Raw genomic sequence first — 17,555 nt, 5'->3', positions numbered from 1 at the left:
ACCGCTGCCAATCAAAGTCCATGGGGATCATAAAGCATGAAAAAAATCCCCCCAAAAACTCATGTCTACCATTGGGTGACTGCCAACACCATCAGGATACCATCTGGTGTATATGGCCTTCTCAACATCCTGCAAAGCTGGTTACAGATACAAAAGAAATAAAAAGATTGTATAGAACCAACACAGGACTCACTTGTTACTCTGCTCTCCGGTGCGGTAGAGAAAAGCATTTAGCGTTGCCCTCAGATCTTCACTGATTTTCTCCTGAAAAATAGAACAAAAAGGAGGCCGCGGTCCAGTCACATGTTTTTATGAATCCTGCAATAAAGTCTTGTACGATGACTATATATAAAAAAAACAAAACAAAAAACCCCGGGAGTCGCTCCTAGCAGATTACCAACCACTTTATTGTACCTGGGATGTACAGCAGTAGTGAATGGAAACGATGCCTAAAAATGGCATTTAGATGTAAGCGCACTGAGAGCACAAGTAAGCTAACACTGGACTTTCACAAGATTTTGAAATGGAATACGCTTGTGTCAAATAGGGCGAGATATCCTGGAAACACAACTCAACTCTCAAAGCCCTTACTTGTCCCAACCAATTAAATCACGGTTTTCAGCATCTGTGCTTGTGTATTTATATATAAAACACTGAGCATAAACAGGTTTTAATCTTTAGATCACTGGCAGACGTTCACTGTAATTCCGCACTGTACAGTGTATTATACTTCTGCAAACGGTTCATCCTGCTCACTGTAACCTGGGCAGTGCACCCCATATGGTACATTCATTGCCAGACTGAGCAATACACGGTATTATTAATGCAGTGTGTATCCGGTTAGCTGCTCTTCATGTTACCATTATGGGGGTGTGTATAAGGGTGGTAGCCTCACAGACCATTTTTTATTGCCTGGTATATGTATAAGTATATGCTTTTGGGCATTAACACAGAGAATTCAGGATAAGTTCCCTGACCGATATTATAAACTGGTTAACAGCACCTAAAAACCGGTAATTTATCTTAAAAATATATTTTTTCGGTTCTTATTCCCATTACCTGTCTTTGGGTATATTAAATCCTGAATAATTACGTTAAATAATTTAAAAATCTTAAAAACATATACAATTTGATGCAGAAATGGAATATAGCAATGATATTAATAGGTTTAGCACTTATATTTAGTGTGCACCTGCAAACTCCTCCTCCTGCTTGCTGCACTACAGGTCTCAGCAGGTAGCACCTCATATGTCCAGGGTGTGCAGTTTAGGGCCCCTCCCCCTATGTACTATATATTGTGTATTCATACACACTGGAAGGAACTAGAGACGCCTTCCTCCTTAACTAGCACCCCACCCACCTGTCCCTGATTGTTTTTAATCAGGTTGGAGTCCCAACATTCAAGACTGCACACCTCAGCTTGGCACTATGAGGGTAAGTCCTACTATAAATATATGCTGAGTGTTAGTCTGTGGGACTGTTTGGGGCGCAGGGCTCTTTGGGCTGCTGTTGCTGGGCTGCTCCATGGCATCATATCGTACACTTTCAATCACCCCTTTAGTTTGTTTAATATATATGTAGCACCCTCCACATTTATTATTACCTCTTACTTAGGTAAGTCCTATCACATATAATTTCCCTTATATCCCTTTAATTTCACACCAATGTGATGCCATGAGGTGGTTGGGCTGGCCAGCGCCTTGGACCGGTCTCAGAGTAGTGTTAGGGACTTGTCCGATAGAGGTTACCTGGACGCGGTGGAATGCGGATCGTTACTTTTTTTCTAATTATGTATTTAATTCAACCAAAAACTACCTGCCCACATGGCTGTACTATATCTAACTGGGCTATCCACAAAGCTAAAGGCTCACTGTACTGCCTTAGTATTGTGCAGGGGGAATTTTTTATGGGGTCAGAAAACATAACAGGGGGGGGGGGGGGGGGGGAACGCTGCTGGGAATATTGGGGAGCTCAGACACAAAATCTTGTACGACAAGCATAGACGGCAAAGTGAATACATACTGTGGATCTCTTCCTTAGGAAGGCGTCTGCTTCATCCACAAACAACAAGAGGCTGTGTAAAGAGACAGGAATCAGACTAACCAGCAAACCTTTTCATTTGTGTTCAGCACCATTAGAAAACCATTAATAAAATAATATGCCGCTTATGATACGGAACTTACGTACTGTACCATGCATTACCCTTAGTAAAGTTTGTGGCGAGCGAAGAGAGCCACCGAGAACGAAGCATGGTGTGTTAAGTGAGCCCGCGAGGGGACAATGGTGCTGCTAAGATTTGTAACCGTTCACCGCTACATAAGGATTTTCAGAGAGGGAAGTAGCGGCTAACGTAACTGGCGTAGCGGTGGCCACAAAGATGAGAAAGTACCAAGAAAAAAAAAAAAAAAAAGAGCACAATCAAATGTTCGAAATGACTAAAATCTGCATTTACAGGTAATGAGTCCGTCTTTCTACTTATACTGGGACAATCACTAAAACTAGGTCACCTAAATTTGGAGAGAATTTAATAAATTCTGTGTTAGCTTTTTTAAATAAAATTTAGATAAAACATCATTGCAAAAGATAATTCCAACAGACCACTGTGCAGTGTGTTTGTAGATGACAAAGGAGTAAGGTAGCCAATCCCGTTATCGGCGGGATTTAGGGATTAGACATGCGCAGGCACTGCCGGCTGTTCCAGATACCCGGCCTGCGGATCTACGCAACGTGAAGGTCAGAGGTCACACTGCGCAGGCTACGTCACTGCCATCCGCCAACTTCGGCATCCTCCTCATTTGTCCCATAGTCCTTCTCTTTTGCTTGTCTTTCCCCTATCAGTCCTCATCTCTCTCCCCCCTACAACTGCCCACTCTCTCTCTCTTCCACTCTACCTGCTAGTTCTTATCTCTCCCCCCCTCTCCAGCGCTGGCAAGCACTGCAAAAGATGGCAAATTGTTTAAATGAACTTTACAGATAATAGGATTTCAAAATAATTAAAAACCTGATTGTTTTACAATGATCCCCATAACTTACCCTCGCTTGCTGGTGTTAGCCCAGTCAAATACTTTATGCATTGCAGTAACTCCTTCACGCCCCATGGGGGCAACATCACCACCAGTCATGATGGCGTAATCCATGCCAGAATGCATGGCTAATTTCTGTAGATTAAGCAGGGAAAAAACAAACAAACAAAGATTAAATGAACAAGTCACCACCAATACACTACAATGATGTAATGGGGACATATTGAAAACCACATACAGTTTATAACGCTCCATATATTCCAGAGACTGATGCGAGTTAAAGGATAGGTTTTTGATTATGAAAGACATTCCTCCCGTATTGTGGCTTCTATCAATGATCTTGTTAAACGTGATCTATTGCCCACAGGGGAGCAATCCCATATATTTTTTCTTTCAGGATGGGGGGCTATCAATCCCACCAAGCAATGTGATGTGTGCGCGTGTCAAATAAATATACACATTCTTCAATTAGGGAGATGACCACAATGGGTATAAGCACAGCTCAGCATTCCTAGCCCAATAATCAATAGCAGCATGGTCTGCATTACACACTGTACAGTGAAGGGACCACCGCATAGAGCATCAGCCGGAACACATCCGCTGGTCACTGCTTATCCACATACGTTCCATTATATTATATCCGCCCTCTTCTATGATGCTCTCAATAATCAAACCTATGTCTGGCTGCTAAAAAGACTTTTGGGGCTATAAACATGTTTCATAGTCAAATAAATATATATTTTTTATTTTTATTATTTTTCAGTACTACTACAATATTAGGTCTGCACAAAATGTTACAACACACACAAGTACTCCTTTATACCCCTTTCACACTCACGTGAACGTGCATCAACCCGGGATTTAGCTCAGTGTGAAAGGGTCTTGTCAGTACAGCCCACTCTCCCGACTCCGTAACAGCGGCACTGTGGGTATGTAGCAGTCAGCCGGCAGCGTCTGAGCCATATTCTAAAGTGCTCAGCGCTGCCCGGCTTTAAACAAAAAGTTAATTTAGGCATGGGGGGGTAATAATCCCCAAATCCCGGGATCGGAAGCTTCAATCCTGGGATTCAAATCCTGACTATTTTAGGCCGAAATCCTGGGACCACGCCGATCCCTATCCCGGGATTGGCCACCCTAGTCCCTACAAATTCGGAGGCAATGTTTGCCAATGGTTCATGTGATCAATATACGAGCAGATTATTTGCATGGGAAGGATTGTTACCGTAGCTTAGGCTTTGCTGGCTTAATGGAGAACAATAACCAGACACATACTAAGCAAATTGCGGGCTTCCGAATACAGACAGAGAACACACAATCTGACTGCAAAAGGATTGTTTATTGTAAGCAAGAGATGTAATCTCATTTAGGATGCACACTATCAGTTACAGCCAGGATATCCCCAGGCCACAGCAATGCCTGCTTTCACGTAATTCATTAATTATTGAAAGCTTCTAACCAATCTAATTACCCATTATTGGCACCAGGAATAATCCTATTTAATAGTCATGGACATCACAAACTACTCCAGAACACAAACCCTTCAGTTGAACATGGTTGCAGTACAGTTACTGTAGAGGATCATGCTTTACTTGGCTTTAATGTTTTACCTTGGCGAAGAGCGTCTTTCCAGTACCTGGAGGACCGTACATTAAAATATTCCTGTAGAGACCTTTGTTTTGCTTAGTGTTTCTTGTAGCAATTGCAATATCTCTTACTCGCTCCTCCAGTTTTGGCTGAAAGACAGAGAAACAGATTATCCCCATTTCAAGACTGCCCATCGGAACTCCCCAAAATGACACAGCAAGAAGGAGCGCCTTTATTTCTGAATCAATTGATAGTAGTCATAGACCACTTTAGGAAGAGGTACCAGTCTGTCTCACCTCAGGATTCCTATACAATGGCTTTGCTAAATAGAAGAAACAACTCTACTACATGGCAGAAACTAATTTGAAGGAGGACAGAAGCAGAGGACGGCAGGCGCTCACAGCGAGGACGAGGGAAGCAGAGGACGGCAGGCGCTCACAGCGAGGACGAGGGAAGCAGAGGACGGCAGGCGCTCACAGCGAGGACGAGGGAAGCAGAGGACGGCAGGCGCTCACAGCGAGGACGAGGGAAGCAGAGGACGGCAGGCGCTCACAGCGAGGACGAGGGAAGCAGAGGACGGCAGGCGCTCACAGCGAGGACGAGGGAAGCAGAGGACGGCAGGCGCTCACAGCGAGGACGAGGGAAGCAGAGGACGGCAGGCGCTCACAGCGAGGACGAGGGAAGCAGAGGACGGCAGGCGCTCACAGCGAGGACGAGGGAAGCAGAGGACGGCAGGCGCTCACAGCGAGGACGAGGGAAGCAGAGGACGGCAGGCGCTCACAGCGAGGACGAGGGAAGCAGAGGACGGCAGGCGCTCACAGCGAGGACGAGGGAAGCAGAGGACGGCAGGCGCTCACAGCGAGGACGAGGGAAGCAGAGGACGGCAGGCGCTCACAGCGAGGACGAGGGAAGCAGAGGACGGCAGGCGCTCACAGCGAGGACGAGGGAAGCAGAGGACGGCAGGCGCTCACAGCGAGGACGAGGGAAGCAGAGGACGGCAGGCGCTCACAGCGAGGACGAGGGAAGCAGAGGACGGCAGGCGCTCACAGCGAGGAAGAGGGAAGCAGAGGACGGCAGGCGCTCACAGCGAGGAAGAGGGAAGCAGAGGACGGCAGGCGCTCACAGCGAGGAAGAGGGAAGCAGAGGACGGCAGGCGCTCACAGCGAGGAAGAGGGAAGCAGAGGACGGCAGGCGCTCACAGCGAGGAAGAGGGAAGCAGAGGACGGCAGGCGCTCACAGCGAGGAAGAGGGAAGCAGAGGACGGCAGGCGCTCACAGCGAGGAAGAGGGAAGCAGAGGACGGCAGGCGCTCACAGCGAGGAAGAGGGAAGCAGAGGACGGCAGGCGCTCACAGCGAGGACGAGGGAAGCAGAGGACGGCAGGCGCTCACAGCGAGGACGAGGGAAGCAGAGGACGGCAGGCGCTCACAGTGAGGACGAGGGAAGCAGAGGACGGCAGGCGCTCACAGTGAGGAAGAGGGAAGCAGAGGGCGGCAGGCGCTCACAGTGAGGACGAGGGAAGCAGAGGACGGCAGGCGCTCACAGCGAGGACGAGGGAAGCAGAGGACGGCAGGCGCTCACAGTGAGGACGAGGGAAGCAGAGGACGGCAGGCGCTCACAGTGAGGAAGAGGGAAGCAGAGGACGGCAGGCGCTCACAGTGAGGAAGAGGGAAGCAGAGGACGGCAGGCGCTCACAGTGAGGAAGAGGGAAGCAGAGGATGGCAGGCGCTCACAGTGAGGAAGAGAGAAGCAGAGGACGGCAGGCGCTCACAGTGAGGAAGAGGGAAGCAGAGGACGGCAGGCGCTCACAGTGAGGAAGAGAGAAGCAGAGGACGGCAGGCGCTCACAGTGAGGAAGAGGGAAGCAGAGGACGGCAGGCGCTCACAGTGAGGAAGAGGGAAGCAGAGGACGGCAGGCGCTCACAGTGAGGAAGAGGGAAGCAGAGGATGGCAGGCGCTCACAGTGAGGAAGAGGGAAGCAGAGGATGGCAGGCGCTCACAGTGAGGAAGAGGGAAGCAGAGGACGGCAGGCGCTCACAGTGAGGAAGAGGCAACCAGAAGATGGCAGGCGCTCACCGTGAGGAAGAGGGAAGCAGAGGACGGCAGGTGCTCACAGTGAGGAAGAGGGAAGCAGAGGATGGCAGGCGCTCACAGTGAGGAAGAGGGAAGCAGAGGATGGCATTGGAAGAGTGAAGCTGGAGGTGATGAGTAAGTGAGACGGTGATTAGGGTTAGGCCATGGTGTAAGAAACGTGCTACTGACTGCTGAATACATATGACATACTCACATTGAGAACAACTCCTTCTAAGGCATCCTGGATTTTGCTGAACAAGCGCTTGCTGACCTATTCATTAGGAAGAAGACATTAAAATAAAAAACAAACAAACCATCATTTTTTTTTAAAGAAAATACAATTTGCTACATTACATTCCTCCCCTCTCCCGTTACTCAGAAAGCGTTCATTGAAATTCATGCCTCTTCAATGTGTACCGTCAGCGGACCCCATAAGAATCTCTGACATATTTCAATACTGAAAATTGCAGGTAATGAATCAGGAAAAAAACGCTGACATCGTCCTATATTTCATTGCAGCAGACAGAGGCACCGCTACTTCAACAAGTTTATACAAAGGCGAAATACGTAACAAAGCAAGAAAGAACGGTTCTGCTCCCGATAAGCATCTACGCCAGTGGTTCCCAAACTGTGCGCCGTGTCCATGAGACACTTGGTCAATGTCATCGGTACAACAGGGATAAAATACAAACAAAAGCAATTACTGTTCTTCACCCCATTATTACACCAAGGATGACAAACACAATCTACTTAATATAAGATTTATTTATAACATTTCTCAATAAGAAGCTTTAGGCCTAGGTGTGCTGCAAAAGAACATTCTGATACACTAGGGTGCCGTGACTCAAAAAAGTTTGGGAACCCCTGATCTACGCACTACAAGAGCCATAATGCAGTTAGATGTAGTAACGGTGCCCTACTTTATGGTCCTTGTTAGTAAATAGAACAACACGTGAGCAGGTTATATAGACAGGGAGAGCACTTGCTATTCTTACCTTAATGGGATGCTTGGCGGCCTCCAACACTGTTATACGGGACGTGTCTCTGACCAATGAAGGCTTACCGAGTCTGGCTTCGATATAACGACCGGCTACACCAGTGGCATTCTTGGCGGTGTAAACTCCTACCGCAAGTATGGTCAGACCCGCTGCCTGGGGGTATAAGCATTACACAGCTCAGGCAGGTTGAAGATAAAGGAACTATTTATATAACAGAAAACCTACAGTATACGGCCTGATCAAATACAAAAATCACTACATTGTATTCATATTACAGCATATGAAAAAGGAGAATTAGCACATTGATTATTATATTTAGATCACCATTTTAGGCAAGTAGCATTAAAGGTAATGCAATAAACAATACACAGGTGGTTTTATAAAACAGATAAAGTGCGGTGTTGTTATCCGTTCCTTCCGTCACAAAACCTCAGATTGAGGGGGGTATTCAATGCAGGGACACGACTGTCGTGCTGGCCTGACAGCCGTGACCCTGTCCCGTTCTCAGCCGGCTCGACACTAATTTGGCGGGCAGGATTTAATGACCCGCCTGCCAGGCGATGAGAAGGGGGCGTGGCCACGAGAAGTGGCCGTAAATCGTCGAAATGCGGCCAGGAGCTCGCCAATTCCTGCCCATTCTTGGCAGACTGCTTGTAAAATATTGCCTGTTCTGCCGAGATCCCTGTTTAATGCTGTCGGGGAAGACAGCACACCCTCCTGCAGCTTTTATATCCGAGTTGTTATATTCCCAATAGCTATTGCACTCCATACACTGGAGACCACTCTCTCCAAGCGGGATGCAGTTAAAATCCCGGCGGTCGGGATTCCGGCGTTCAGAATCCACATCCCCCCTTGTCGGCATTTCGGCTGTCGGGATTCCGGCGTCGGGATTCTGAACGCCGGGATCCCGACCGCCGGGATTCAATACTGAATCCCTCCAAGCACCAGCTGCGTGTCACATTTAATTTCATAAATACATTGCTAGAAAGGCAAATTAGGCAAAAGTTGCAGGAGTGCACAGCAAAGGCAACATCTCATAGTAATCTGTTAGTGCTTGCGCCGTTATACATCACGCTGCAATAGGTGTAAACATATTGGGTATTTTGAAGGTGCCCTGGCGCAGCCCACGGCAGCAGAAGATAAAGCAAAGAATTTCCCTTGCTTGGCCAGCAGTCAGGTAAATGAAGTCCGGTGAATTTAATTAGGCCTCCTGTGTTAGGATGCCTGACCCCGACCAGGAGGACTGACCTATCGTGCCCCAGTGACAGCAGCTCCGGAATATAAATGAGAATGTCAATACGGCTTTCCAATCCCGGAGACTGCGAGCAAAGTAATATCGCTGCCAACTCTACGGCTCCGGATAACAGTATTCTGGAACGTATAAATTACCTTACGGAGGACAAACCAACCAAAAAAAAATAAAAATACGTACTCGAAATTATAAACAGATTACGGGATTTTGACTTATGTTCAATGAATGCGCGGTTTTAATACATCAATTTCGGGAGATGCTCTATTAACCCTTTGAGTGCCAAGCGAATTTGTCAAAATTGGTGCGAAATTGACCAAGCCAACATTATTCATCCCAATAAATCTTTAAGGTTTACCTTATATAGGAAATACAATCCTTTTTTAAACACATTTTTTTTTATTTGAATGTATATAACAAATGTGAGCGACGCCGGCATTTTAGCAAATTTCTCAGATGTTGGCACGCAAAGGGTTAAGGCGGTGCTACTTTACTTTAACCCTTTGACCGCTGACGTTGCTGTGAAGATGTTCAAAATAAAAAATCGGCTAAAAAATGCCAGGGCCGTAGCCGAGAAATATGAATGACTTTAGTTTTTGCCGGCCAATGACTGGCACTCCTATATGAGGAACTATTAAGGTGCCCGTACACGGAGTGATGTGCGCCGTACTTCTTGTACTAGACCGCATCTAGTACAGAAAGCAAGCGATGGCCTACAGCAGCGCACTCTTTGTACTAGATGTGATCTACTACAAAAAGTCTGTGCCGCACAATGTGCTGTGCGCAGGAGCCAATATTGCACCACACCCAAACATCGATCTGTGTATGGGAGGCTTAAGTCTTGCAGAAGGAGTTTTACTATACTCTGTACACACACACAAAATAGTTTTTGATTCCAGACAGTGCCCCGGATGGTTGTAGGAGGGTGCCGGGTAACACCATTGTGTAACTTGTGGAAACCAGCTTGGTGTATTTAACCTCTTGGTACAAGCAATAATCCATGTTAAATGCGGCTGCTAGGCTGATCTTCCTTGCAAGACGCTCATCGTCTGCTGATCCGCTCTGCCAGTCCCTCCATTGGTTGCCTGTATCTTACCGTATTTGTATAAAACACTTCTACTCGCATATAAAGCTATTAACCATAATGCACCAACATATATCTCTCTACTTATCACAAAATATCTCCCATCTCGACCACTCCGCTCTGCACAAGATCTGCGTCTCTCTTCTGCACGGATCACCAGCTCCCATTCACTATTACAGGACTTTCATCGGGCTGCTCCCATCCTATGGAATGTCCTTCCACGCACAATAAGACTCTCCACTAGCCTCCAAAATGTCAAGCGTTCCCTGAAAACTCACCTCTTCAGGTAAGCCTATCATATTTATACACCGCACACACATAACCCTCTGAATAACCCTCATACATAACCCTATGTATTATATAGCTTCCCTTCTGGACTTGTAACTTGGTGGGACTGCTATGCTATTACTGGTGCCTGTCCTTGTGTTTCCCTCCTATGTCCCTATAGATTGTAAGCTTGCAGCAGGGCCCACTAACCGCCCAGTCTGTCTGTTACCCAGTTTGTTGTATCACTGTCTACTATTGTAAAGCGCAACGGAATCTGCTGCGCTATATAAGACGCTGTAACGGAATCTGCTGCACTATATAAAACACTGTAACGGAATCTGCTGCGCTATATAAGACACTGTAACGGAATCTGCTGCACTATATAAGACACTGTAACGGAATGTGCTGCGTTATATAAGACACTGTAACGGAATCTGCTGCGCTATATAAGACACTGTAACGGAATCTGCTGCGCTATATAAGACACTGTAACGGAATCTGCTGCGCTATATAAGACACTGTAACGGAATCTGCTGCGCTATATAAGACACTGTAACGGAATCTGCTGCGCTATATAAGACACTGTAACGGAATCTGCTGCGCTATATAAGACACTGTAACGGAATCTGCTGCGCTATATAAGACGCTGTAACGGAATCTGCTGCCCTATATAAGACGCTGTAACGGAATCTGCTGCGCTATATAGGACACTGTAACGGAATCTGCAGCACTATATAAGACACTGTAACAGAATCTGCAGCGCTATATAAGACACTGTAACGGAATATGCTGCGCTATATAAGACACTAACGGAATATGCTGCGCTATATAAGACACTAACGGAATCTGCTGCGCTATATAAGACACTGTAACGGAATCTGCTGCGCTATATAAGACGCTGTAACGGAATCTGCTGCGCTATATAAGACACTGTAACGGAATCTGCTGCGCTATATAAGACACTGTAACGGAATCTGCTGCGCTATATAAGACGATGTAACGGAATCCGCTGCGCTATATAAGACACTAACGGAATCTGCTGCGCTATATAAGACAATGTAACGGAATCTGCTGCGCTATATAAGACACTGTAAATAAATAATATTGTGTACACGTGTGATGCTTTTTCATATAACCGTCATGCACTGTGGGGCACCCATCCTGTTTCCTAATTAAACACATTAGATCTCTTTCTCGATCTGAAGAGATATTGGTGATAATCCAGGTGTATACTTTTTGGGAAACAGACTCTGCAATTTAAAACCTCACATACACGCGAGGAGCTTTATAAATAACAAGAAATAATCTAAATGGTGTGAGAAAACCAGTCTATGGCCGGCATTCTGATGGTGCCAGAAAAGACATACAGTTTGGTGTTATGCCAATACACTTCTTACTAGAAAGCAAAAATGCCGAGATGATATTTTACTGAACACAATTTATGAAGAAAAATGCAGGAAACAGTAGATATATTTTTAGAATGTTTTTTGTGTTACAGAAAAAAAGAAAAATGAGGCCACTCACTCACTTCAGAAGCCTAAACTCTGGGCGCACGGAGGACCTCTGTGTGTGTGTGTGTGTGTGTGTGTGTGTGTGTGTGTGTGTGTGTGTGTGTGTGTAACTTGGCTCTGTCTAACTATATCTATACATATATAAAATGTTCCAGCCAGGATGATGTCAAGTAGACAAGGACGTGACATGCTGGGCTGCAGGAAGCAGGTTGCAAAGCAGCATGAAAACAGGGGATAAAAGTGTGTCTGCAGGATGAACGCACAGTTCTATCACCATAGGGAATGCACTACACAGGAGGTTTATCTTCGTCATATTTGGTGGATTTTGTTGCAAAGACGGAAAGGTGAGATCACATCCCCTATAAGAGAAGTCCGTTGACTCGGCCTGACGAGCTACAACCCCCCTGCACTCAGGAATGAGGGGAGGAAGGGGCGACTGACAGCTGCACTTAGCCAAGTGACACTGCAGCCAACGGATATATAACTTGGCAGATAAAAACTACATTATACCCCAGGGACCAGAGTAAATCATCGGCCGGCACCATCGTGTGAGGTCAGAAGACATACCTGGGAGATCTGTTCAATTGACCTATGGAAGGGCCGCTGGAGATTCCCAGGAAGTAAAATTGGTTTTACAGCGCAATATACAACATTAGGGACTCTTGCCTTAGAAAGGGAAGCCGGGACAGATAGAACAGATTGATTTTCAAGCTGGTCCTTTACCAACCTTCGAAGCTGAAAGCACTGCGATGCTAAATCAGAAACAAGACTGCTCACCTATGCTTACAGTATATGGACCATCTGTCTGTACGGATTTTATTCACTATGATAGAAGTACAGAAATTTCTGAATATAACTAGGGGACCTGTGCGAAAATTCCCCATGCAAATAAACAACGATGAATTGAATAGCGAGGTTGGTAGGGTGAAAGAACCACCGGTTCATTTGGAGCCATTTTCGAGTAGCCGAGCAAAAGTGACCCATATAGACGCATCCAGGGAAAGAACTCTAGGGCCAAAAGTAACATTTTTACGCTGGATGTGCAAAATGGTACCTTATTTATGGATTTTGGTTAGGAATAAAGGAGAAATAAAGGGATAATCATTGTTTGCACGAGCCACCTAGGTTTTATTAAAGTTTTAGACGTACCTCAGGAGGGGTGCCAGACGCAGTCCCGACAGTCACTTACCCGATGTCAGGATCCCGACTGTCAAAACGCCGACAGCCGGGTTTCCCGACGGCCACCCGCTATTTTCTCTCGTGGGGGTCCACGACCCCCATAGAGGGAGAATAGAATAGGTGGCTCGCTACGCCCGCGGCGAGCGTAACGAGCCCGTAAGGGGCTTTTTTGTGCTCGCCATGCTGTCTGAGTCCGGGCAGTCGGGATCCCGACGTCGGGCTAATGACTGTCGGGATCCCGACTGTCGGAACCCCATACCACACCCCCTCAGGAGGAGCCCTTCCTGCAGAGACAGGGAATGACGTATCAGGGAGGGCCTGTGTATTGAAGGTAGGCAGACTTTCTTTGCGCTGCATTTGTATGCCCCAACTCTTAGTCCCCAGCCGCGGCTTTGCAAGCAGGAATGTGGCACGGGCGGCCCGTTGTCCAGCTTGTACTGAGGTGCACGGAGCTCCGATGCTCTGCTGCTGGACAAGACACTGTGTCAGAGGCCGGACTCCGACTGGAGCCACGTGCGCACGTCCTGCAGTGAAGCTGAGCTGCAGAAAGGCTAAGTAGCGGAGTGGGCTCTGTTTTAGCGGTCACGAGACGTGGGGGTGGTAAGGGCAGAGACTGCACAGCAGGCTGGAAGTAACGTACCAGTGCGGCTAGTCTTATTAGCGGGTAAAATCTCCCATGTTTTTCATACAGCGGATTCGGGGCAGGGAAGGTAGAGGGGCAGAGCTGGTTATGTAACAAGTGTATGCAAGAAAGTGTAATTGATAAAAATGTTTAATGTTAATATATTTATAACTTAAAGTAAAGCCTTGAAAATATTTGTATAATGTCTTGTGATTGTATAATGACTTGTGAAGATTGTGAATTCTAAAACTGTGGGGCCAGATGCACCAAGCTTCAAAAAGTGATAAAATGGAGAGTGATAAACAACCAACCAATTAGCTGTGACATGGAAGTTAGGAGCTGATTGGCTGGCTGTTTATCACTCTCCATTTTATCACTTTTGAAGCTTATTGCCTCTGGTCCTTTAAATAATCTGGTTCTATTGTTTCCTCATGTTATGCATGGGGACATACATAATTCCAGCGGTTAGGTATGTGGTACCTGGAAAAAATCCACGCAAGCATGGGGACAACATACAAACTCTGAACAGTTAGGGCCATGGTGGGGATAGAACCCATGACCTCAGCGCTGTGAGGCAGTAATGTAACCATTACACCATCCGTACTGCCCGTATATAGAACACATGGTGGGGATAGAACCCATGACTTCAGTGCTGTGAGGCAGTAATGCTAACCATTACACCGTCCGTACTGCCCAGTATATATAACACATGGTGGGCAGTAATGTAACCATTACACCATCCGTACTGCCCGTATATAGAACACATGGTGGGGATAGAACCCATGACCTCAGTGCTGTGAGGCAGTAATACTAACCACTACACCATCCGTACTGCCCCGTATATATAACACATGGTGGGGATAGAACCCATGACCTCAGTGCTGTGAGGCAGTAATACTAACCACTACACCATCCGTACTGCCCCGTATATGTAACACATGGTGGGGATTGAACCCATGACCTCAGCACTGTGAGGCAGTAATGCTAACCATTACACCATCCGTACTGCCCCGTATATATAACACATGGTGGGTATTGAACCCATGACCTCAGCGCTGTGAGGCAGTAATGCTAACCATTACACCATCCGTACTGCCCTGTATATATAACACATGGTGGGAATAGAACCCATGACCTCAGCGCTGTGAGGCAGTAATGCTAACCATTACACCATCCGTACTGCCCCGTATATATAACACATGGTGGGAATAGAACCCATGACCTCAGCGCTGTGAGGCAGTAATACTAACCATTACACCATCCGTACTGCCCCGTATATATAACACATGGTGGGGCTAGAACCCATGACCTCAGCGCTGTGAGGCAGTAATGTAATCATTACACCATCCGTACTGCCCCGTATATATAACACATGGTGGGGCTAGAACCCATGACCTCAGCGCTGTGAGGCAGTAATGTAATCATTACACCATCCGTACTGCCCCGTATATATAACACATGGTGGGGCTAGAACCCATGACCTCAGCGCTGTGAGGCAGTAATGTAATCATTACACCATCCGTACTGCCCGTATATATAACACATGGTGGGGATAGAACCCATGACCTCAGTGCTGTGAGGCAGTAATGCTAACCATTACACCATCCGTACTGCCCCGTATATATAACACATGGTGGGGATAGAACCCATGACCTCAGCACTGTGAGGCAGTAATGTAACCATTACACCGTCCGTACTGCCCCGTATATATAACACATGGTGGGAATAGAACCCATGACCTCAGTGCTGTGAGGCAGTAATGCTAACCATTATACCGTCCGTACTGCCCCGTATATATAACACATGGTGGGGATAGAACCCATGACCTCAGTGCTGTGAGGCAGTAATGCTAACCATTACACCGTCCGTACTGCCCCGTATATATAACACATGGTGGGGATAGAACCCATGACCTCAGCACTGTGAGGCAGTAATGCTAACCATTACACCATCTTTACTGGCCCGTATATATAACACATGGTGGGAATAGAACCCATGACCTCAGTGCTGTGAGGCGGTAATGCTAACCATCACACCATCCGTACTGCCCCGTATATATATATAACACATGGTGGGGATAGAACCCATGACCTCAGCGCTGTGAGGCAGTAATGTAACCACTACACCGTCCGTACTGCCCCGTATATATAAAACATGGTGGGGATAGAACCCATGACCTCAGCACTGTGAGGCAGTAATGCTAACCATTACACCATCTTTACTGGCCCGTATATATAACACATGGTGGGAATAGAACCCATGACCTCAGTGCTGTGATGCGGTAATGCTAACCATTACACCGTCCGTACTGCCCCGTATATATAACACATGGTGGGAATAGAACCCATGACCTCAGTGCTGTGAGGTAGTAATATAACCATTACACCATCCGTACTGCCCAGTATATATAACACATGGTGGGAATAGAACCCATGACCTCAGTGCTGTGAGTCAGTAATGCTAACCATTACAACGTCCGTACTGCCCTGTATATATAACACATGGTGGGGATAAAACCCATGACCTCAGTGCTGTGAGGCAGTAATGTAACCATTACACCATCCGTACTGCCCCGTATATATAACACATGGTGGGGATAGAACCCATGACCTCAGCGCTGTAAGGCAGTAATACTAACCATTACACCATCCGTACTGCCCCGTATATATAACACATGGTGGGGATAGAACCCATGACCTCAGCGCTGTGAGGCAGTAATGTAACCATTACACCATCCGTACTGCCCCGTATATATAACACATGGTGGGGATAGAACCCATGACCTCAGTGCTGTGAGGCAGAAATACTAACCATTACACCATCCGTACTGCCCTGTATATATAACACATGGTGGGGATAGAACCCATGACCTCAGCGCTGTAAGGCAGTAATATAACCATTACACCATCCGTACTGCCCCGTATATATATATAACACATGGTGGGAATAGAACCCATGACCTCAGTGCTGTGAGGCAGTAATGCTAACCATTACACCATCCGTACTGCCCTGTATATATAACACATGGTGGGGATAGAACCCATGACCTCAGCGCTGTGAGGCAGTAATGCTAACCATTACACCATCCGTACTGCCCTGTATATATAACACATGGTGGGGATAGAACCCATGACCTCAGCGCTGTGAGGCAGTAATATAACCATTACACCATCCGTACTGCCCCGTATATATAACACATGGTGAGGATAGAACCCATGACCTCAGCGCTGTGAGGCAGTAATGTAATCATTACACCATCCGTACTGCCCCGTATATATAACACATGGTGGGGATAGAACCCATGACCTCAGCGCTGTAAGGCAGTAATGCTAAACATTACACCGTCCGTACTGCCCCGTATATATAACACATGGTGGGAATGGAACCCATGACCTCAGTGCTGTGAGGCAGTAATGCTAACCATTACACCGTCCGTACTGCCCCGTATATATAACACATGGTGGGGATAGAACCCATGACCTCAGTGCTGTGAGGCAGTAATGCTAACCATTACACCATCCGTACTGCCCAGTATATATAACACATGGTGGGGATAGAACCCATGACCTCAGTGCTGTGAGGCAGTAATGCTATAACCATTACACCATCTGTACTGCCCCGTATATATAACACATGGTGGGGATAGAACCCATGACCTCAGTGCTGTGAGGCAGTAATGTAACCATTATACCATCCGTACTGCCCTGTATATATACCACATGGTGGGGATAGAACCCATGACCTCAGTGCTGTGAGGCAGTAATGCTAACCACTACACCATCCGTACTGCCCGTATATATATATAACACATGGTGGGGATAGTGCCCATGACCTCAGTGCTGTGAGGCAGTAATGCTATAACCATTACACCATCTGTACTGCCCCGTATATATAACACATGGTGGGGATAGAACCCATGATCTCAGCGCTGTGAGGCAGTAATACTAACCATTACACCATCCGTACTG

General features: G+C 46.8%; 1 protein-coding gene across 1 annotated transcript in view; it reads right to left on the bottom strand.

Moving 5' to 3' along the window:
- The window catches only part of LOC146043025 (ATPase family AAA domain-containing protein 3-B), a 67,690-nt gene that overhangs the window by 27,295 nt on the left and 22,840 nt on the right, over positions 1 to 17,555 (bottom strand). The window contains exons 8-13 of the mRNA XM_083163390.1: positions 7,673 to 7,828; positions 6,892 to 6,948; positions 4,631 to 4,756; positions 3,034 to 3,158; positions 2,023 to 2,074; positions 194 to 264 (exon numbers count right to left, since the gene is read on the bottom strand). Coding sequence (XP_083019516.1) covers positions 194 to 264; positions 2,023 to 2,074; positions 3,034 to 3,158; positions 4,631 to 4,756; positions 6,892 to 6,948; positions 7,673 to 7,828 — 587 coding nt within the window. The remainder of the gene's footprint in view (positions 1 to 193; positions 265 to 2,022; positions 2,075 to 3,033; positions 3,159 to 4,630; positions 4,757 to 6,891; positions 6,949 to 7,672; positions 7,829 to 17,555) is intronic.

The sequence above is a fragment of the Crinia signifera genome, chromosome 19 (assembly GCF_055691185.1).
Source record: "Crinia signifera chromosome 19, ASM5569118v1, whole genome shotgun sequence".
Classification (NCBI taxonomy): domain Eukaryota; kingdom Metazoa; phylum Chordata; class Amphibia; order Anura; family Myobatrachidae; genus Crinia; species Crinia signifera.
Note: the sequence above shows the minus strand (reverse complement) of the source record. Positions and strands in the feature narration are given on the sequence as shown.